This window comes from Fukomys damarensis, unplaced genomic scaffold (assembly GCF_012274545.1).
Source record: "Fukomys damarensis isolate Sample0158 unplaced genomic scaffold, DMR_v1.0_HiC HiC_scaffold_16, whole genome shotgun sequence".
NCBI lineage: Eukaryota > Metazoa > Chordata > Mammalia > Rodentia > Bathyergidae > Fukomys > Fukomys damarensis.
The window spans coordinates 103331470-103354252 of NW_022900928.1; the positions used below are offsets into that span (position 1 = coordinate 103331470).

Consider the following 22783-nt stretch of genomic DNA (forward strand, 5'->3'; position numbering starts at 1 on the left):
TTTGTACCACTTTTATAATTTTTAAGTAGATTCTTCTTTTGAATAAAAAATTTGACAATAATTATATCTCTGTAAGGATAATTTTGAAAAGTTAATGCAGATACCTTGTACTTTGCTGAGGTTCCTATAATTAAGCAATTGCAGGCTACTCTGTGAAAAGACAAGTTAAAAATAAAAGGGCATGCAGTAAGTAGTATGGTTGTCTTAGAAACATTTAAATTTAAGATAACTTATAGATGGCTTTCAGATAAGGCTTAAAATTAAAAGAAACTATAATAATGTGAATAGCAATGAGTTTATAAAACTAACAGACCTAAGGGGAAAATCATTTTTAGTTATTTATAGGTCATTGTGAAGTCTGAGTTCAGTCCTCAGCACTGCAAAAACAAAACAAAACAAAAAACAGTACCCCAAGAACACAGAAAATAATGATTCAGTGCTGGGGATATAATAGTGCTTGTCTAGTATTGTGAGGCCCTAGGTTTGATTACCAGCATCACAAAATGAAAAGAATTAAACTGCCACTGAGCAGCAAACATACTACAATGGTACCTTGATTCACAAACTTAATTCTCTCATGATTCTGATCACAAAGCAAACTGGACAAGAACCAAATCAAATCCACTAGTTAAGTTCAATGTTGACTATCTGGGGATATTTGGTTTGGTTCTTGTCCAATTTGGCAGAAAGAGGTTCGGTAATTCAGGCTCCTAGTAAGACATGACTGACCTAATGTGCCTCTTCCTCTCTTCTCTCTGATGTTAGCTATCTGTGTGACCTCCTAAATGGAAGCCTGGATAATCATTATGGTGGTGTATTTACAGTTGAAAAGGGGGAGGGAGTGACTCAGCTCCTTTGTCTCTAACTATACTGTTAGGACCTGGGATGTAGTTTGGAGGCAGCACAGGCCCTATGTTCAATCTCCAGCTCAGGGAAGAGGGTCCACGTACCAATCCATTCAGCTCTTCTCTCTTTCCTATGCTACTTTATCTTGCCATGTTTCCCTGTGCCTTCTATTCTTCCCATCTCCTATGTGTGATCACATAGATATCCTCCCTCAATTATATAAGGTTTACTCCTAGCTGGGCATAGTGACACATGCCTGTATTCCCAGCACTTTGTGAGGGTAAGACAGGAGAACTGCAAGTTCAGGACCAGCCTTACTTAGAGATAGTTGTTCAAAAAAAAAAAAAAAAAAAAAAAAAAAAAAAAAAAGATCTGGATGTGTAGCTCAGTGCGAAAGCCCTGGGTTCATTCTCCGATAAAACCAAACAAAAACAAAATGAGCAAAACCTCCTATTCAAGCTGTCATGTTTACTATTAAATTTTTAAAAATGTGTCCTTTAACAATATCTAGATAATAGCATTTCCTTCCCCTCATCCCCAGAGAAGCTGTTAGCTGTCCACCCTTCAGTGCAGACATGTGATGTTTTACTTGACTTTTTGGATTGTGTTGGTGGGAGGAAAGCACATTGTATTACCTGTTTGTTGCAGCCCCTAGATTGCTAAAGAATATTCTCTAGTAATAAAAAAAAAAAGTCTTTGTTGTTTTCCAAAATCAAATATCACTTTGGCTGGATACAGGATTTGAGGCTGAAAGCCCTTACTTACAGAGCTTTTGTCATACTGTCCCACTGACTTCTAGCATCCAACGTGTTTGGTGAGATGTCTGCTCAGCTAGATTCTTGTACTTTTTATTTTTCCATTAACCGATTTTAATAACATGACATAAAGTCCCTAGAACTGATATAATCATTATGCAAAATACATGGATGAATACTGTTTTCTTTTAAATATATAAAATAAATAAGGAAGACGTGAAAACAGGCAGATTTCAACTAAATAAATGAAAACTTTTAAAAAAACAAAGTTTGGGCTGGGGATTTAGCTCAGTGGTTCTGCTGCCTGGCCTTACAAGCACAAGGACCCGAGCTCGATCTCCGGTACCAAAAAAATTAAAATTAAAATTAAAAAAAACAAAGTTTTCCTTTCCATGTCATTTGAAGAAGGGAAATTATCATTTTAAACAATATTCATTTATTAAACAAATTTAAAAGGTATTATAAACTTTAACTTTCGTGAGCTTCAAGGTTTATGTTGCTGCCGAATTTTGCATATAACTGAACCTTCAAATCTGCTAACACTGGCTGAATTGATTCTACTCTGGATTCTAAGGCATTAATTTCTTCTTGCAAATTTTTCTTTGCTTCTTTTTTTTGGGGAGGGTGGGGTACCTGGGATCAAACTCGGGTCCTTGCGCTTGCAAGGCAGGCGGTGAAACCACTGAGCCAAATCTCCAGCCCATTTCTTTGCTTCTTCTAATGTGTCTTGTGTTTCTTGAGAATAGCTGATGAAAACATCTCCAGGCTGGTAAGGTATCATGACACTGCCTTCATCTGAGAGCATTGTGTTGTCACAAGCATCTTCTAAATTCTGAAGTTGTTTCTTTTTTACTTCTATTTCTTCCTTTAGCTCTGTGATTCTACTTGTATTCCACACAAATACATCTTTTGTTGATCTTTGAAAGTAACACTGACATCTTCTGCAGCCGCCTTCTTCATAGCTGCCACTATCTTGGGACTCTCTTGTATTGTAATTCTTAAGATTTGTCTAATTTGCTATTCAGTTCATATATTTTTTTTTCTTTAATGGTTGTTTTCAATATCCTCATTTATTTTAGAATTTTCTATTTCCTCTATCAACTCTGTTTTTGGTGAGGCTAAATCTTTTACTTCCTGCCTCTATTTCCTGGTACATAAGTACTTTGAATTTTTCACTTCAGGTACTATGTTTTTCCTTTTAAAATTTCCCTTATGTTATTTCTGAGGTTTTCCATCATCTCTTCAAATATGACGTCCTGCCTTTCCATCAATAATTCAAACATTCATATTGCTCACTAAGTCTTTGTATTTTGAGTACAACATAGAGGCCATTTGTCTTCATGGATGCCTTCTTTCTTTCCAAAGAGATCTGATCTGTACCCTAGAAGTCATCAACTCTTTTTTTTTTTTGGTACCGGGGATCAAACTCAGGTCCTTGCGTTTGCAAGGCACTCAGCAGAACCACTGAGCTAAATCCCTGGCCCAGTCATCAACTCTTTATCTGATGTAGTTGAGGACTCCCTCTTGTCAGCACCTCCTTCCCATCAACTACCTCCTCAACAACCTTCTCAGTTAGTACCTTCAAGAAATAAAGGCCATTTCCTGAATCCATCCCATTCTAGGTCTGGGTCTACTTTCCATAGGTCCTTAGACTCAGTGAACCTTACATCCGAGCACACCACTGTTCTACCTCTTTGAGATGTGGCAAGCACCAATGATACAGTTCACAAGGTACTTTTTTCAGTTACAGATCTTCAACAGTGCAAAGAAAATTAGATTTTCTGGAGATCCTGAAGCTTGCTGATGGTTTCTAAACACTAATGATGCTTTTGATCTGACCTGGAAAGATATCCAATTCATTCTTATTTCTTGTTGCACAGCAGTAGAAAGACAAAGGAGTATAAAAGCTGCAAAGCAGGCTAAGTGAAAGTTACACATCAAGGCCATTTTAGCTGGTAGTCAGGCAACAAGGGATGTTCAAGACTGTGAACTACAACAAGTTCAGGTCTGTTAGTCAAGGCCCCAATGAGAATCCAGTTGCTTTTCACTTTGGCTTGAAGAGGCCTTCTGTAAATGCACTAATTTAGACTCTTAAGTCTAGAGAAGGTCAGAATATCCTAGGGGTGTTACTTTTATTAGATAGTCAACTCCAGATATTAGCAAAAAGGCTCCAAAAACCCCAACTGGGCCACAGACCAAAATAAGCCATTGGTCGAAGTTTATTTGATATTCAATAACTATGATAAAGTAGAAGACAAATGAGAACTAGATAAGGAAAGGAGACAAGAAAATTGAAATTCTTAAATTGTACTTAAAAAAAATACCTGCAGCCTCAGTACACAAGATGTTTATCTATTATTTTTTCTTTTCCCAAACAGTAAACCTGAGCAACTCTCTTTAGCTGCAACTGAGTCTGCCCATTCACTTTTACTTACTAACTTGGCCCTCTTTCACCCATGAATGGACCACTCTTTTGGGATTTTCCATAGGAATAGACCATTATCTCCCTAGGGGTGGGCTATTCTCTCCCACCCACTAAGATTATTAAATGACACAGATTTCCATCTCTCAAAATACATAAAGGATCTTTAATTCCCAACTATATTGTGCCTCATTTCTTTGAGTACCTGCATTTCACTCTCAACTGCATCCAATATCTACCTATAATAAATTTTCCTCATGTCTCTTTTATTGCCACGTCCTCAGAATTCTTTTGGCATGACAAGTGTCAGTGAATGTGCATACATATTTTAAAGAGGTTGATTAAGGTGGTATTTTTTTTTTTTTTTTTTTTGGTACCAGGGATCGAACTTGGGACTTTGCACTTGGCGAGGTAGGCACTGGAACCACTTGAGGTAAATCCCCAGCCCTTGATTAAGTTTCTTAAGGGTCATAAACAATACTATAGGCCAGTACTAAAGAACCAGGAGCTAGGCCAAATAGGCAGCAATTTCTTATTCCCACATAAATTGAAGATGTAGGATTTTGCAACAGACTCAAAACCCACACTTCAGAAAAGTAGTCATTTCCTAAGGGTTCTCAATACTAGCAATGAAGCTACCTGCCATAAGCAATGTACAAGCACAAACCCAGGAATTAACTAAAAGATTTAAAAAAAAAAAAAGAAAGAAAATGGGAAGACACTGGAAGTAAGATTCAACCTCAGACTTTCAGCTCACCAAAGGCAAACCAAGGGAGCATTGAGGTAGAACATTTCAAAAGCCATCCACCTAGAAAATCTGAAGCAGTAAAAGCAAAAGTAACTAAGCAGATGAATGAGGCTCTAGAAAAAAATCAAGTAAGAAATAGTCTCTCAGCTAACTACAAAGATGGTGACCATAATAAAAGTCATAGTTTACTGACTCTAGAGCAGATACTGATTTAAAAAATAAAAAGAGGAGCTTAGGAAAACAGTGGAAACCATGAATGCTCAACATAGGAAAAATGGAATCCATGAAGCAGATTCAGATACCCAGGAGATTAAAATTCCATTGAAAGTATACATAGTAGAATGACCCAGTGTAAGGACAGAATACCAGCTATAGAAGAGAGGATTGCAGGTAGCAATCATAAAAAGAAAGACTTCTTGAAAATAGCAAGGGATGGGGAAAAATCAATCCAACAGCTGCCAGATGCAAAGAAGAATAACATAAAAGATTGGGGTCAATGAAAAAGCAGGAGAAAGCGCAAATAACCTTTAAAAAAATCTGTTCACAGAAGTAAAGGCAGGAAACTTCCCAAGCATGGAAAAAGAATTTGATGTACAAGTAAGTGAGATGTACAAAACTTTAGTTAGCCATGATCAGAAAGAATCTACAGAGGCATATAATAATCAAGATTCAAGAAATTCAATACAAAAACAATAATAAAAGCTGTTACAGAAAAGAAACAAATCACCTATAAAAGCCCCTCAAAATCACAGCAGACTTCTCAACACAAACTCTCAAGTTAAGGAGAGTTTGAAGTGAAGTATTTCAAGCCCTAAAAGAAAACAACCTCCAACCCAGATTGATGCACCCTGCAAAACTATTTTTAAAAATTGATGGAGAAATAAGATATTTCCATGACAAAGAACACATGAAGAAAGTCAAAACCATGAAACTAGCACTCCAAAATATGCTGAAGGACATTATAGAAGAGATAATGAGGACTACAACTCCCTGAGTGCCAACAGAAGGAATCCACCATGGCAAGACAAGTAATTAAACAGGGGAAGAAAGGGCCCAAACAACAGGAAAATAACATGACAAGAGTAACTCAATACTTGTCAGTTATAACCATCAATGTAAATGGTCTCAACTCACCAATCAAAACAAACAGACTAGCAGAATGGATCAAGAAGCAAATCCAACAATGTGATACATACAAGAAACACATTTAATTAAAAAAGAAATTCACAGAGTGAAAGTCAAAGAATGGAAAACAATACTCCACCCAACCTGGGAGAAAGCAAGAGTAGCTATTCTCTGCAAACAAAGTGGATTTCAAGCCAAGACTGATCAGAAGAGACAAAGGTCACTACATCCTTGTAAAGGGAATAATCCAAGAAGAAGAGATAACCACAAATATATATATGCACGAAATAACTAATTTTTTTGTTTCTGTTTTTGTTACCAGGGATTGAACTCAGGCCCTTGTGCTTGTGAGGCAGGCGCTGGAACCACTGAGCTAAATCCCTGGCCCCTTAAACCTAATATTAACAGACATTAAAAATTAAATAAGGCCACCCAGAGATCTCTCCCACCGCCTGCTCGGGCCCACCCAGTGGGTCCGCGACTTCCCCTGACTGTACGCCACGAACTCCAGCAAGGAAGGTACCCTACAACCGCTCCCCTCACCCTTCTCAAACTGATTGGGCCAGTCCTTGGACCCACTCTGCAGAAGCACAGATGGTCATAAAGGGTTTTTTTCTGAGCTCCCAACTTTGAACATCTTTAAAGAAAGAGCAAGGGAAACCTATAATAGAACTGAGTGGAGTTAAACCCTGCAGGTTGGGAAACTCAATTTAGGCCTTGTGGCCTGAGGTCACTCTGAGTCGCGGGGAGATTAGGGGACTTGGTTCTGCACATGGCTGTACACGTGGTAAAATATGACAGCAGAGACAGTCTGAAAGAGGTCCTTCAAATTCTTTTTTTTTTTCTTTTCCTCACTCCACCCTGCAATTTTTTTTTTCTGTCCTCTTTCTCCAACTCATTCTCTTGCTCCACCATATTATCCCTCATCTCCCTTTCTATTCCTGCTTCTGCCCTAACTCAGACTTCTTATCATTTTTTCTTTTTTTCTTTATGTTTTTCTCTTGTCATTTTACCTCACTCATGGCTCAGTAGCTTCAAGGGAAGGCAAGCCCCTGTTACTGTTAAGGGGATATATTCTTGTCCTTATTCCTGCACTCTGTCTATCCCCTTTGAAGTTAATAGTTTCGTAAAGATTGTATGGTCATTCTACGTCCTCTGGATTCACTTGAAACCTTCTCCAATTCTTTCACTTATCTACTTCTCTCATCCTAACTCTGTCTAGGCCCCCATCCTAAATGGTAAAGATGCTATACTGAAAAGCATTTTCACTGCAAACATATTTTGGGCTGCTTCTTGATATTAATTTAATTCACATGGTTTAAAGGTGATAGATTAACGACTACCACAAATGATCAATTTGCAAGCTGTGCTTGATCCTATTGGGCTGCTGAATGTATCATTTGGGATAAAGGATTGTGATTGATTAAATGAGTTGTTTTCTCTGATATTATGAAAATGAGGATGTCTATGAGTCATTACAGACTCAAAAGCTAAAGTGCAACTATATCAGGAAGTTTTAAGTAATAACCCAGAAATTAAACCAAGGACAACCCAGCAACAAAGATAAAAATGAGAAAACACTTAAGCAAGACACAAAGACAGACTTCCAGTTCACCAATGGCAAATAGTAGGGCAAATGAGGATGAAAAGACCGATAGTGAACCAGCAGGACACACTGGACCCATAGCACAGGAGGCAACAAAATAGATCAATCAGGCTCTAGAAAAATTCAAAACAAATAATTTCCCAGATAACCATAGAGATGGTGAGCAAAATGGAAGTCATGATTTGAGACTCTAGAACAGAAACTGACAAAAAAATAGATGAGCTCAGGACCATGATAGAAGCCATGAGGCCTCAGCATAAGAAAGAAATGGAAACAATGAATGCCCAACAGAGGAAAGAAATGGAATCCATTAAACAGATTCAAACGGATATCCAGGAGATTAAAAACTCTACTGAAAGCGTATGAAACAGAATAAAAGATTTCAAAGAATCTCATATATAGTAGATAGGATCACACACAGTGACCGTGAAAAGAGAGGTCTATTAAAAACAGTAAGGGAGCATGAGAAATTGATCCAACAACTCCTAGATGATGCAAAGAAGAATAACATAAGACTGATAGGAATCCATGAAGTAGCAGGAGAAAATGCAAACGACTTAAAAAAGCTCTTCACAGAATTAATGACAGAAAACTTCCCAAACAGAAGGGAAGAATTATACAGATAAGTGAAGCATATAGAACTCCACCTACCCACGATAAAAAAAAAAAAAATCTACACCTAGACATAAAATAATCAAGATCCCAGAAATCCAACAGAAGAACAAAATACTACAAGCAGTAAGAGAAAAGAAACAAATCGCATGCAAAGGAAAGCCCATTAGAATCACAGCAGACTTTTCAACACAAATGCTTAGGTCAAGGAGAGCCTGGAGTGAGTTATTTCAAGTCCTAAAAGCAAACAACCTCCAACTTAGACTGATGTATCCTGCAAAACTCTCTTTCAAAATGGATGGGGAAATAAGATACCTCCATAACAAAGAACACCTGAGAAACTTCTTGAACACCAAACCAGCACCATGAGGCCCAACAGACCAAATCAAATAGGCAAGGCAAGAAACTAAAAGGAGAGGGGAGAAAAAGTAAAAAGAGTCAACAAAGGACAATGACATGACAATAATAAGTCAGAACATATCAGTTATAACCATCAATGTTAATGGCTTCAACTCACCAATCAAGAGAAATAGACTGGCAGATTGGATGGATTAAGAAGCAAAATCCAACAATATGTTGTATACAAGAAACATATCCAGTGCAAAAAGAAGCCTATAGACTGAAAGTGAAAGGATGGAAAACAATTCTCCATGTGTCAGGAGCCCAGAAAAAAGCAGGGGTAGCAATCTTATTCACAGACAAAGTAAATCTCAAACCAAAACTCATTAAGAGAGACAAAGAAGGCCACTAACTCCTTGTAAAGGGAACAATTCAAGAGGAAGAGATGACAATCATAAACATATATGCACTAAATATAAATGCCCCCAACTATATAAAACAAATATTAAGTAACATGAAAAACCAAATAAGCACTAATACAATTGTAGTGGGGGATTTAAATACCCCACTATCACAAATTGATAGATCATCTAGGCAGAAAATCAACAATGAAATACTAGAACTGAACCAAGCTTTGGAACACATGGACTTAATAGATGTCTGTAGAGTATTCCACCCCACAAAATCAGAATATACATTCTTTTTGACTGCACATGGGTCATTCTCCAAGATAGACCACATATTGGCTCACAGAACAGGTCAGAATAAATGCAAAAGAATTGAAGTTATCCCCTGTATATTATCAGATCATAGTGCAATCAAGCTGGAGATCACAAAAAACTGTAGGAACTTCACAAACACATGGAAATTGAACAACACTCTCCTGAACAATCAATGGGTCACAGAGGAAATTAAAGAAGAAATTAGACAGTTTTTACAAATAAATGAAAATGCCAATACAACATACAGGAATCTATGGGACACAATGAAAGCAGTTCTATGTGGAAAATTCATAACACTGAATGCCCACACTAGGAAAACAGAGCGAGCTCAAATAAACAACCTAATGATGAATTTTAGACTCCTAGAAAAACAGCAAGAAAAACCCAAAGCTCGAATGAGAGGAAATTGTGAAGATTCAAGCAGAAATCAATGCAATGGAAACTAAGAAAACGATACAAAAAATAAATGAATAAAGAGTTGGTTTTTTGAAAGAATTAAATAAAATTGACAAACCCTTAGCTAATCTTAACCAAAAAAAAGAAAGAAAAGTCTCAGATCCATGCAATCAGGAATGAAAAAGGTGAAGTCACAACAGATCCAACAGAAATCCAGAGGATCATTAATACCTACTTTGAGAACCTGTACTCCAATAAAATGTATAATGCAGAAGAAATGGACAGATTTTTAGATACTTATGAATTACCAAAGTTGAACAAAGAAGAACATTTTAAACACACCAGTTGCAGTCAGTGAAATTGAAAATGTAATTAAAAATTTACCAACAAAGAAAAGCCCAGGCCCTGATGGATTCACTGAATTTTACAAGACATTCAGAGAAGAACTACTGCCTTTACTCTTCAAACTTTTCAATAAAATTGAAAGGGAAGCTATACTTCCAAATTCATTCCTGGAAGCAAGTATCACTTTGATTCCCAAACCAGGGAAAGATGCAACTAAAAAGGAGAACTATAGGCCAATCTCCTTAATGAATATAGATGCAAAAATCCTTAATAAGATACTAGCAAAAAGAATACAGAGGATCATCAAGAAGATCATACATCCTGACCAAGTTGGATTTTTTTCAAGGGCTGCAAGGATGGTTCAACATATGTAAGACAATAAATGTAATACATTATATTAACAAAGTTAAGGACAAAAACCATATGATCCTCTCCATAGATGCAGAAAAAGCATTTGACAACATTCGACACTCATTCATGATAAAAACCCTGCAATAAATTGGACTAGATATTCTATATCTCAACATAAAAGGCTATCTATGAAAAACCAGCAGCCAACATCATGGCCAAAAACTGAAAACCTTCACATTAAAATCAGGAACAAGACAAGGATGCTCACTATCACCACTCCTCTTCAATATATTTCTGGAAACATTAGCCACAGCAATTAGACAAGAGAAAGAAATTAAATCAATAAAGATAGGAAAGGAAGAAGTTAAACTCATTATTTGCTGATGATATGATACTCTACATCGAAGACTCAAAAAACTCCACCAAAAGACTTCTAGACTTAATTGACAGATTCAGTAGAGTAGCCGGATACAAGGTGAGCACCCAAAACTCAATAGCCTTCTTATACACAAATAACAGACTCACTGAGAGAGAAAAAGGGAAAAAATTCCTTTTACAATAGCATCCAAAAAAAAGTATCTAGGAATCAACCTAACAAAAGAAGCAAAAGATCTCTACACTGAAAACTATAGCACTCTGAAAAAAGAAATTGAAGAGGATATAAAAAAATGGAAAGATATCCCCTGCTCCTGGGTAGGAAGAATCAACATAGTGAAAATGGCCATACTACCAAAACTGCTATACAGATTCAATGCAATGCCAATTGAAATTCCAAAAGTATATGCACAGAAGTAGAAAAAAGAATCCAAAAATTCATTTGGAACCATAAGAGACCTAGAATAGCAAAGGCCATCCTAGGCAACAGACACATGGCAGCGGGTGTAACAATTCCCAATTTGAAACTATACTACAAAGCCACTGTGATAAAAACAGCATGGTCCTGGCAAAGAAACAGATCTGAGGCTCAGTGGAACAGATTGGAAGACACAAAAACAAATCCCTATGTACTCAGCTACCTCATCTTTGACAAAGGAGCTGACCACCCTCAGTGGAGGAAAGATAGCCTCTTCAATAAATGGTGTTGGAAAAACTGGATTTCAACCTGCCAAAGATTAAAACTGGACCCTTATCTTTCACCATGCACTAAATTAAAATCCAAGTGGATTAAAGATCTAAATATTAAAATAGAAACACTAAACTTGCTGGAAGATAAATTAGGCAGAACTCTGGAAGACATTGGCATAGGAAAAGACTTTATGAACAAATCCTCAGTAGCACAGGAACTAGCAGAAAGAATCAACAACTGCAATCTCATTAAAAAGCTTCTGTATTGCAAAAGAAACCATCAGCAGAACTAAGAGACAACCTACAATGTGGGACAAAAATGGGCATCCAAAATGAACAGACATTTCTCAGACGAAGTAAAAGCAGCAAGTAAATTTATGAAAAAATGCTCCACATCACTGGTCATTCAAGAGATGCAGATGAAAACAACACTGAGATTCCACCTCACCCCACAAAGAATGGCTGCTATCAAGAAATCAAATGATAACAAATGTTGGCGGGGATGTGGGGAGAAAGGAACCCTTCTCCATTCTTGGTGGGAGTACAGACTGGTGCAACCACTGTGGAAATCAATATGGAGATACCTCAAATAGCTTGGACTGGAGGTTCCATTTGACCCAGCCATCCCTCTGTTGGGTATCTTTCCAAAAGAACTAAAAGAATCATATCACAGTGATGTATGCACACCCATGTTTATAGCAGCACAGTTTGTAATAGCTAAAACTTGGAAACAGCCCATTTGCCCATCAGTTGGAAACTGGATAAAGAAGATGTGGTTTTTCTATAAAATGGAATATTACTCAGCCATAAACAACGAGAAAATAGATTCATTCATAGGAAAATGGATACATATTGAAGATATACTCCTAAGTGAAATAAATAAGTCACACATGTATAAATACCAAATCGTTTCTCTGGTGTGAATAAACTATAATAGTACATAAGATCCTAGTGAGATAATTGACAATGTGAAATAGGAAGAAAAGGGCTAAATGTGTAGGGAAGGTGGGATGGGTAGTAGAAGGGTAATAAGGGAAAATAAAAAAAATGTGAGATAATGAAAAGATGGAAATAACGTGTTTGTAGATGGGGAGGGGAGGAGGGGGGTTAAGGGAGGGTAGGGACAAGGGGAAAAAATGAGAACCATGACGTGTCATGTAGAGGTACAAGATCCCAACAATGAATGCAACTGTACTGTATCCCTAAAATGTACCAATAAACTCAATTAAAGCTGAAAAAAAAAATCAAATAAGTGGGCCAGGGATTTAGCTCAGTGGTTCTACGCCTGCCTCACAAGAACAAGGACCCAAGTTCAATTCCCGGTACCAAAAAAAAAAAAAAAAACCAAATAAGCACTAGTAAATACAATTATAATGGAGGATCTCAATACCCCAAGTAACAAATCAACTAGACAAAAATATCTACAGAGAAATACCAGAACTGAACCAAATTTTTGAACAAAAGGACTTTCTAGATGCCTACAGAGTGTTCCATCCTACAACATTAAAATAAAAATTCTCAGCTACATATGGGATCCTCTTCAAAACAGACCACATACTATCTCATGGAACAATGAGTAAATGCAAATTAAGTAAATGCAAAGAAATTGAAATTATTTCATGCATATTACCAGACCATAATGGTGCAATGAAATTGTAAATCATTGCAAAAGAAACCACAAAAACTTCATAAACACATGGAAAACTTCAATAACACCCTCTTGAAAAACCAGTGGGTCACAGATAAAGAAGAAATACAACATTTTGGAACTTATGGGATGCATAACTCCTCTGAAGGAAATTTATCACGGTGAGGAGAGTTCAAATAAACAACGTAATGTTCAACCTGAAGCTTCTAGAAAAAGAAGAGCCATATGAAGGAAGAAATTGTAAAGATCCAAGCAAAAATTAATGTAATGGAGACTAAGAAAACAGTAGAAAGTATCAGTGAATCAAAGAGTTGGTTCTTCAAAAGATTAAATAGAAAAACCTTTAGCCAGCTTTATCAAATGAAGGAAATAAAAGACTCAAGTCCATGCAATTAGGAATGAATAGGGCAAAAAAAAAAAAAAAAAAAAAAAAAAAAAGAATAGGGCGAAATCATGACAGATCCTGCAGAAATTGAGAAGATCATGAATACTTACAAGAACCTGTATTCTAATAAGATGGAAAAGGAAATGGACAGATTCCTAGATACATATGAATCACCAAAACTGATTCAAGAAGATAGAAATATTCTAAATAAACCAATATCAGTCAGTGAAACTGAAGATGTAATTAAAAACCTATCAGGGCCAGGGATTTAGCACAGTGGTTCCACCACCTACCTTGCAACTGCAAGGACCTGAGTTAGATCCCTGGTACCAAAAAACAAAACAAAACAACAAAACAAAAACCTACCAACAAAGAAAAGTCCAGGTCCTACCAAGACCACCTGTCATGTAAAGATCCCAATAGTGAATGTAACTGTACTATATACCTAAAATGTACCAATAAACTCAATAAAAGAAAAAAAATTAATTAAATAAAAAAGAAAGTCCAGGTAGGTCCCGACAGATTCACGGCTGAATTCTACAAGAAATTTAGAGAAAACCCAATGCTGCTACACTTAAACTCTTTAATGAAATTGAATGGAGAGCAATACTCAAAAAGTCATTCCTGGAAGCAAGTATGACCCTGATACCAAAACTAGAGAAGGATCCAACAAAAGAAGAGAACTAGATGCCAGTCTCTCTAATAAACACAGACACAAAAATTCTCAATAAGATACTGACAAACAGAATGCAGCAAATCATCAAAAAGATTATATACTATGAGCAAGTAAGTTTCGTGCCTGGGATGCAAGGATGGTTCAACTTATGCAAATCAGTAAGTGTAATACACCATATTATCAGAACCAAGGACAAAAACCATATGATCATCTCAATAGATGCAGAAAATGCATTTGACAACCCTACTAACCACTCTTTTTGTCATTAAGATACAGGAAATAGAGGTGGATTCAGCTCTCCAGGGTAAAACTCAAAGCTCCTGAGACACCAGAAGACAAAGGAGAACCATGAACTTCATATACCTATGAACCAGTAGACAACCTCAGATTTCTTTACAGGAGAAAAAACACCAACCACTGTTGTGATCCAGATGGATAAAATGGTTTGCCCCTTCTCAGAGTGTGTGAACAGTTTCACTACTTTGTCAATAATTAGTATACTTATTAAAATAATAATAGTTGTACCTAATTCATAAAAGGCCATGGACAAATACATCAGAGTGCATGCATTCTGGTTTATAAACAGTTGTCTTATGTGTGCTTGTCTGTCTGTCCAATTTGTGCTAATGACCAGTCACAACACGTACAGCTGTCTTGAGTTCAACATTCTCCTTTTTGCCTTTTTGGGGCTTTCCATGGAAAATAATTTTTATAGGTTTAAATATTTATGTCAACAACTGAAATTGGCTTATAGACAAAATAATTGTCATTAAAGTCAAGGACATACTTTCATGTGGGTTGCCAGCCAATCAAAATGATGTCAAAACTGGTTTTACAAATGCAATGCCTGTTGTTGTCTATATACAATCACTTAGGAGACTTTCATTGGTCAAAAATAATGTTGGGCCAGGGATTTAGCTCAATGGTTCTGCCACCTGCTTTGCAAGTACAAGGTACTGAGTTTGATCCCGGGCACCAAAACAAAACAAAAAATAATGTTAATTGTTATGATCTAGTTCTTATAGTTCATTTAAAAACAGAAAAATATTCTGTTAAGATAACTAAATGGGGAGCCCTTGGGCTTGAGAAAACCTCCCTCCTTCAAGATCAAACAGACTCATGAGGAGCAGTGGCTATACAACATCAGAGGAGACTAGATCTCCTAACAGCTGAAACATGGGGGCTATGTTTGTCCCTTAAAGGAATGTGTTACTTCCTTCTTTCAATAGGTCAAAAATAACGCCAAACTACTGGTGGTAACTCATAATTCAAGATCAAAATCTGCTTCCATGTCCACAGTTTATCAAGAAATCTTCAGAGGATGGGCTCAGCTCCCTCACACTCCTAGAATAGTCAGGGTGAGGGTTCCCTGGTCCCTGCATAGGGAGGACCAGTCAGCCAGAAGTAGCTACAGAAGATGGACCTTCCTCTCTCAACTCCCCTTAAAGATTTTTGGGGACCAGGGCTCTCAGAGGGGAATAGTACAGTTAGAAACAAAGGAACTGTTTGTTCCCTTCCCTTAGTTCAACTGTAAATGCCACACCACCTTAATGATTATCCATACTTCCATAATCCAAAGACAGCGAAGTTGGCTAAGCTAGTTTTCTCCATTCAGCAATAAACCAAACACCACCCTAATAAATATCCACGCTTACACGTGGGAGGTTGCACAGATTGCTGACATCAGGCAGAGAGATAATGGGAGGCCCCTTGGATTAGTGGTATCTGCCCCTATAGAAAATAGAAGCCTGAGTTATCAAGGCCCCCTTTTTCCCTTTCACACTGAGGCCCTTTTTCCCCTTTACACTCAAGTCCCTTTGCCTTTATCTCTGTTTCTGCTCCTACGCCATGATCTGCTTACTCCATACTATAAGGTACATTGCGTTCATTGTCATTCTCAAGAAACTGAGCTATTTTTGGCCCATTCAACTGTAACAATATCATGTCTACTATTTAGTCTATTTTAGTTCAGAAGATGTGTGGCTGGGTGTGGTGTAATCCCAGCACTCAGGAGGCTGAGACAGACAGCCTGGTCTACACAGTGAGTTCAAGTCCAGCCTGAACTACATAGTGGGAACTTGTTTCAAAATACCAAAAAAATAAAAATAAAAAAGACACAATATAAAGTAAATTGTGTTACTGTCTGGTGAAATATGCTTACCAAGCATGGTACCACTTTGGGAAACCTAAGTGAAAAACGTATAGTAATACTTTATATTATATATAAATTTTATAGCGTTTCTATAAGTCTTAAATTATTTCAAAATGTGAAAGTATTGTATCACCAGGATTCAGAAATAAGCCTAAAAGGATTCTCACAAGCCAAGCCAGGAGCAATTCAGGCGCCAAAATTGATTAAATACAGTAGTGACTATAAACTATTAAAAACATACAAATTTATACTGATAGTAGATAATAAAAGGAGAGGTCTCTTTTGAGGTCTAGTGGAGGGAGTAAATTCTATTTCAATAAGTCTATTTTTAAAATGTGACCCATGGATGAACAGATAACCAAATGTAGTATATGAATCCCAGCTAATGAAACAGTATTCAGTCTAAGAAAAGAAGTTCTGTCACATGCTACAGTATGAATGAAACTGGAGTGTATTATGCTAAACAAACTGCCTTGTCACCAAAAAAAGTATTACTGAATATCTAAAGTTATCAAACTAATAAAATAGAGATTAAAAGACTATACACAGTAAAATAAGAGTAACCAGAGACTGAAAGAAGAGGAAAAGGGGGTTATTATTAACAGGTACAGTTTCATTCAGATTTAGAAGGTGAAAAAGTTCTGAAACTGTTTCATAAAAATGTGAACACGTAAGTGACATTACAAAACATTACTTTTTGGGTTTTTTTGAGACATAGTCTCGCTATGCAGTATAGACTGATGTTGAACTCAATATGTAGCTCAGACTGGCCTTTGAACTTGAGAGAAATCTCAGAAGAGATTTTTTTCTTTTTCCAGTGAGACAAGTGGCTTCTCCAGACTTCCTCAGGACTAGAGCAGAAAAGCCCCCACCCCCAGTCTCTCAGCCCAGAGGAATGGATGGAATATGCAGATGCTGGCACCAGGAGGTCAAACCCAGTTTCACTCCCTAAACAAGAGAGGGAAAGGTCTGATGGAATTAGCCTGAAAATCTGTATTGTTCCATTGTATTCCCTCTCACATTACTTCTTACTATAAAAGACCCTTGCCCACCTCTATATGATGAGATGGTGATTTCAGGCAAAGGGACACCCCCATCTTCTCAGAGCTATCCTTGAATAAATCCTTTTATCTTTTTTACCCAGATACATGACCTTCTTTGATTGGGTCAGCAATGAGCAAATGACTTGAGTGTATGAAGCTAAGTGGCCTATAAAATTAATACAATGGGAAAGAAAGAAAGAACTTACATTTTGTTAAATTCTTTGGACTCTTCAAAGGCACTGGCATATTATCAGTGTGTTCTGATCCTTTTTGAGGAATCCAGCCTGAGGGAAGGGAAGAAGGGATTATCCATCATTAATGAAGCAGGAAGTAATATCAGGAAAATAAGAAAAGGTTATTTTATTTTATTTTTTTTTTTGTGGTACTGGGGATCGAACTCAGGTCCTTGTGCTTGAGAGGCAGGCCACCGAACCGCTGAGCTAAATCCCCGGCCCAAGCAAAGTTTATTTTAAAAAGGTCTAAGTACTCCATTCTGTACCAGGGTACGACTCTGTAGTATAAGAGGTATAAAAGACTGAAAGTTTACCTACAGATACGTATTTTACTTAACCATCTAAGTGATTTTTTCAAAGTGGTTTTCTAATAAACGTACAGTTAAACAAAAACTGCAGATCAGGTCTAGAAAGAAGTTCCTAAGCAATCAGTAAGAGAAGGCCTAAAAATTAGAACATTAAAACCTGTGAATGTATTTATACTGTTGGGCTCAGTAACTTAATTCCTAGAAATTTATTTATAAGAAAATAATTCAACCAAAGGAAAAGTACATTCATGAGTACAGCATTGTAACTATGAAGAAGTAGAAAAAATAAGGAAGGAAGCAGGTTATGGCACATAAAGTGACAAAATGTTACGTAATTTTAAATGTCATTATGAATACTTCTACATAATCACAGGGGAGTATTTGCTACAACATAAAAGAACATTTATGCTGTAACTGAAACATAGTACCAGGAATTGAGATTCTCCTACCTAATCACTTCTTTGTACAGCAGAGATTGAGTCTCAAGTGTAGTTGAAAAGTCTCCAAGACTTTTGTTGAAATGTAATTGCCATCCTGACACTATGGAGAAGTGGAACCTTTAAGAGGTGACTGGATGGATTAATGCATTATCGTGGGACTTTCCTTGTCACAGGAGGGGGCTCCTGGTTAAAAGGTAAGTTAGCCCCCATTCTTCCTTGCACAAGTGTCTGTTTGCGCTTCAATCGTGTGCCACGACATCATGTTCTTCAACTTCCCATCCTCCAAAATAATGAGCCAAAGCTTATACTGTTTATAAATGACCCACTCCATAGTACTTTGTTATGGCAGTAGAAAACACAGATGGGGTTGAGACAGGAAGGTAGGGGTTGGCTAAACCTGGTAAAGAAGGTGTGACAAGTTATTGGAACACATGTGCAAAACATTTCCCAAAACCCTGCATGTGGACTTCTCAAACTGAGACCTGAATAAGCTAAAGTGATTTCATGCTCATAGGCAGAGACTGTGCTTCTTCATATGCTAATTGCTACCTGGTTAACAGCCTGCCCCTGGGGCAAATGGTATGACAAAAGGTGACCATGGAATATTTCCTGCATAAGATAAGCAGTGTGTTTGAAATCTTGTCCTCTGATAGTTCTGTGAATGGCCTGACCTATGTTTGAACTTTTTTGTTTAGAAAAACCCTATAAGACAACCTCAGCCCCTGAGCAGTTGCCTCTCTGAGCTACTTGGCTCCAAGAGTGCCACCTGGCCAGACTAATAAAGGTCTGTTTACCATCTAGCCTGGTGTGTTCCTTCCTGGGTGACTCTCTCGTTACTCTGTTACTCCATCGAGCTCCTGGGGCCTCGCTGAGCTATAGATCCCAGCATCGTGAAGGCCTTTTCGGCTGTTCAAGGTTTCTGGAAGTAAGGCCTAGGTCTTGTGTCCGGAGCCCTCGTTGGGCTATAGGACTCAGCATCGTGGAGGCCTTTTGGCTGTTCATGCTCCACGGAGTGGAAGTGAGACCTTAGGTCTTACAAAGCAAGTTTTTGTTTTGTTTTGTTTTGTTTTTTTGAGACAGAGTCTCACTAGGTAGTTGAGACTGACCTGGAACTCACTATGTAGCCCAGGCTGGTCTTGAACTCACAGCGATCCTCCTGCCTCAGCCTCCGAAGTGCTGGGATTACAGGCATGCGCCACCATGCCCGGCTCAAGCAAGTTTTTGATAGGATGGCCTAGACATGATGTTAGCCTTAGGAGTGGGTGATATAAAAGGACAGTCGATATTCAGTTTTTTGTCTTTGTTTTTGGTTTTTTTTTTTTGGGGGGGGTACTGGGGATCGAACTCATTCCCTTGCGCTTGCAAGGCAGGCAGTGAAACCACTGAGCTAAATCCTGGGCCACTCCATATTCAGTTTTTGCCACTATGTTTCCTCTTGTATGTGGCCCACTTTCATTCTGTAAGATGTACATCTTTTCCTACTTTTGCTGGGCCCAAACTTGCTCTGCAGAGCCTATTTCTTTTCATACTTTTAATAAAACTTTGCTATCATTTGTGCTTGTCTTCACCAATTTTTTTCATAGGACAGAAAGCACCTAGAAACCACCTCCAGAAGGAAACTCCAGCACCCCAAAGTCTGGTAACAGGGTTCCTAGAATACAGATCTTAGGGCAGCTCACTTCTCTGGTCTACATAACAGGAAAATAAAATTGTACATAAAGACTGGTGAGGTAGAGAGTCCTATACTAGACTGGTTTAACTATTTAAACTGCCTGGCCAGGAGTGGTGGTGCACACCTGTAATCACAGCACTCTGGAGGCTGAGGCAGGAAGATTGCTGTGAGTTCGAGACCACTCTGGACTACGCAGTGAGTTCCAGATCAGTCTCAACTACATAGTAAGATCCTGTCTCAAAAAAAAAAACCACAAACTGCCTATCTTGAGAAAGTCACTGAAACACTAGGTTTCAATTTACTTCATTTTTTTTTTTTTTTGATACCAGGGATTGAACTCAGCAAATGCAGGTGCTAGAACCACTGAACTAAATCCCCAGCCACTTCATCTTTTAAATGAGAATATCTTGTCTGCCTGAGGGCAGGGACCAGACCAATTTTTTTTTTTTTTTTTTTTTTTTTAACCAGGGATCGAACTCAACCCTTGTGCTTTCAAGGCAGGCACCAGAACCACTGAGCTAAATCCCCAGCCCCTGGATCAGAATCTTTTGATGGAAGAAATATTTTTGATATTATAAGGTAAGAAACAGTTGTGCCGTGGCACACACCTATAATCCTGATGAGGCAGTAGGATTGCCGTGGCTTTGCAAGCTGCATAGGCTACATACTGAGTTCAAGGCCAGCCTGAACTACATAGCAAGACCGTCTTAAAAAAACAAAGAAAAAGGGCGGGTGATTTAGCTCAGCAGTTCTGTGGCCTGCCTTGCAAGTGCAAGGACCCGAGTTCAATCCTCGGTACCAAAACAAAACAAAATTAAAAAAACAAGATCAAGATAAAAAAAAAAAAAGAAAAGAAACTAAAACTCCAGTGCTGCCAGAGATATGGCAAGTTAAGGAGAAAGAAGAATAGGAGTACACACTGGAGAATCAATCAGTTTGTAAATCTTTGTGTCTAAGAGACCATTTAGGTAGCATGCAAAAGTAAGTGTCTTGGGCCGGGGATTTAGCTAGGTGGTTCTGGCACGTGTCTCACAAGTGCAAGGACCCAACTTTGATCCCTGGTAAATGTCTTTAAAATTTTTAGTATAGCAAAATACCTGAATTATCCTAGATCGAATGCCTCTATCACATAATACTGCACACTCTTACTGTTAAGCTATTCAATAAATTATTGCTGAGTGATTTAACACTTTATATATTGAGCTAATTTTATGCTGCTGTCATAGCACAAAAATGAATCACTCCACATATTGTGTTCTTGAGATACCAGAAGATATATTATTGAGACCAGAAGATAAAGGGACAAAGGGCAAAGGCCTGAGCATACCAAATAAACAGAAAACTGAAAGCAAAGTGAGATAAGCTTCAAGTGAAGTTGCAGCTGCAAAAGACAAAAAACTGACAGGAAGCCTGACAAATAGCAGCAGTAGCAAACAGGGAAAAACTCAGTTTTACATGTCTCTGCCTCTTTGTCTGCCCTATACCACAGAGCTGTTCCCTTGGTGTCCTGTTGCCCTCTCTGTCGAGTGATAGCTTTTCTCTATTCTTTCTAATAAACCACACCCAGTCACTTCCCACTGCTTGCTGTGTCCCCTTGCCTCAATCTTCATCACCCTCAGGGCAAGAACTCAAACAGAGGGAGGAAGCTGGTTACATCCTTGATGCCCAATGTGGCCTCGTCTTCTGAACAGAGAAGTGAGGTGGAATATCTGGATCACATGTATTCTCTCTTTCTTTGTTCCTTTCCTTATAGAGAGCTAAGAAACAAAGCCTTGCCAGCCAGTTAAAAGCTCTTAGAGCAGCTGCCACTCTTGAAGCAGAAAGTGGTTAATCCTCTTGAAACCAGTGGGAATTTTAGCCAGAGAGGGAGCTGAATTCCTTTGCAGATACAGATCCACTCTGGTTGTGTGGAAAACTCAGCAACTACAAGACCATGACTGGGCCTATTCCCTGGTGGGTAATCAAAGGCCCTCAGTGGAAGCTGGGTCCTAAAAGCCTGTCTAGGTATCTAGCAGAGAGCTCTCTCCTTATCTGTTGTTCCATGTACTTTCTTCGGTGAGGTGAAGGTAAAATCTGTTGGGGTTTTTTTTTTTTGTACTGGGGATCGAACTCAGATCCTTGTGCTTGCAAGGCAGGTGGCAAAACCACTGAGCTAAATCCCCGCCCCCCCCTTTTAAATCTGTGTTCTTCAGGTACCCCTTTCCCAGGGTGACCTTAGATGACTCCCTAAGAACCCTTGCAAGCCTCCATTAAGAGCTGAGCTAAACTGGGCATGGTAGCGCATGCCTGTAATCCCAGCACTCGGGAGGCTGAGGCAGGAGGATCCCTGTAAATTTGAGACCAGACTGGGCTTACATAGTGAGTTCCAGGTCAGTCTCAAAAAAAAAAAGTTGAGCTACAGGTTTGGACTTTTCTCTTTCTGCTAGTATAATAGACCTCCCCCTTTGGATATGTCTTGATTTACTAGGCTGGGAACAGGTTAGGATCCTGATCTATATTTGGGGCTCCCTTGTCTCCTGGGACTCGGCCCCCCATTCCCTGACTTTCAGAGAGTCAGTATCTAACAACCCCCTGAATTCCCTGAGAGAAGTTTGCTAGGACAAAGGTCAAAGTTTAAGGGTGAGTTCCCCCAGGTCATTTTATCATTCTAACTCCCAGAAAGCTACTCAGGGACAAGGAATTAGTTATCTGATGTGACATTTATCGAAAGACAGTAAGTTTTATTTATAAACATGTAAATTTTTTAGTTTTAGCCACAGAAGACTGAGGGCCCTGTGTTTTTAAGGAATAGTTCCAGCTAAGAAATTAAAAGAACTTTTGTACCTATTACTGAGGTTATTTAGGAGGTAGTTTCAGAATTTACTCAGCCTCTTCCTTTAGACTCTGCAGAGGGT

The 22783-nt window shown here is 38.2% G+C and overlaps 1 protein-coding gene across 12 annotated transcripts in view; it reads right to left on the reverse strand.

The window, feature by feature from the left end:
- Positions 1-22783, reverse strand: part of Ica1l (islet cell autoantigen 1 like) — a 106716-nt gene that overhangs the window by 12231 nt on the left and 71702 nt on the right. For 11 of the 12 annotated variants that reach the window (XM_033764548.1, XM_033764547.1, XM_033764545.1 and 8 more), the window contains one exon: positions 17443-17520. In XM_033764548.1, the coding sequence (XP_033620439.1) occupies positions 17443-17520 (78 nt within the window). Of the gene's footprint in view, positions 1-104; positions 151-17442; positions 17521-22783 lie in introns of all 12 variants that reach the window. The other variant, XM_010616130.1, reaches the window with a different exon arrangement.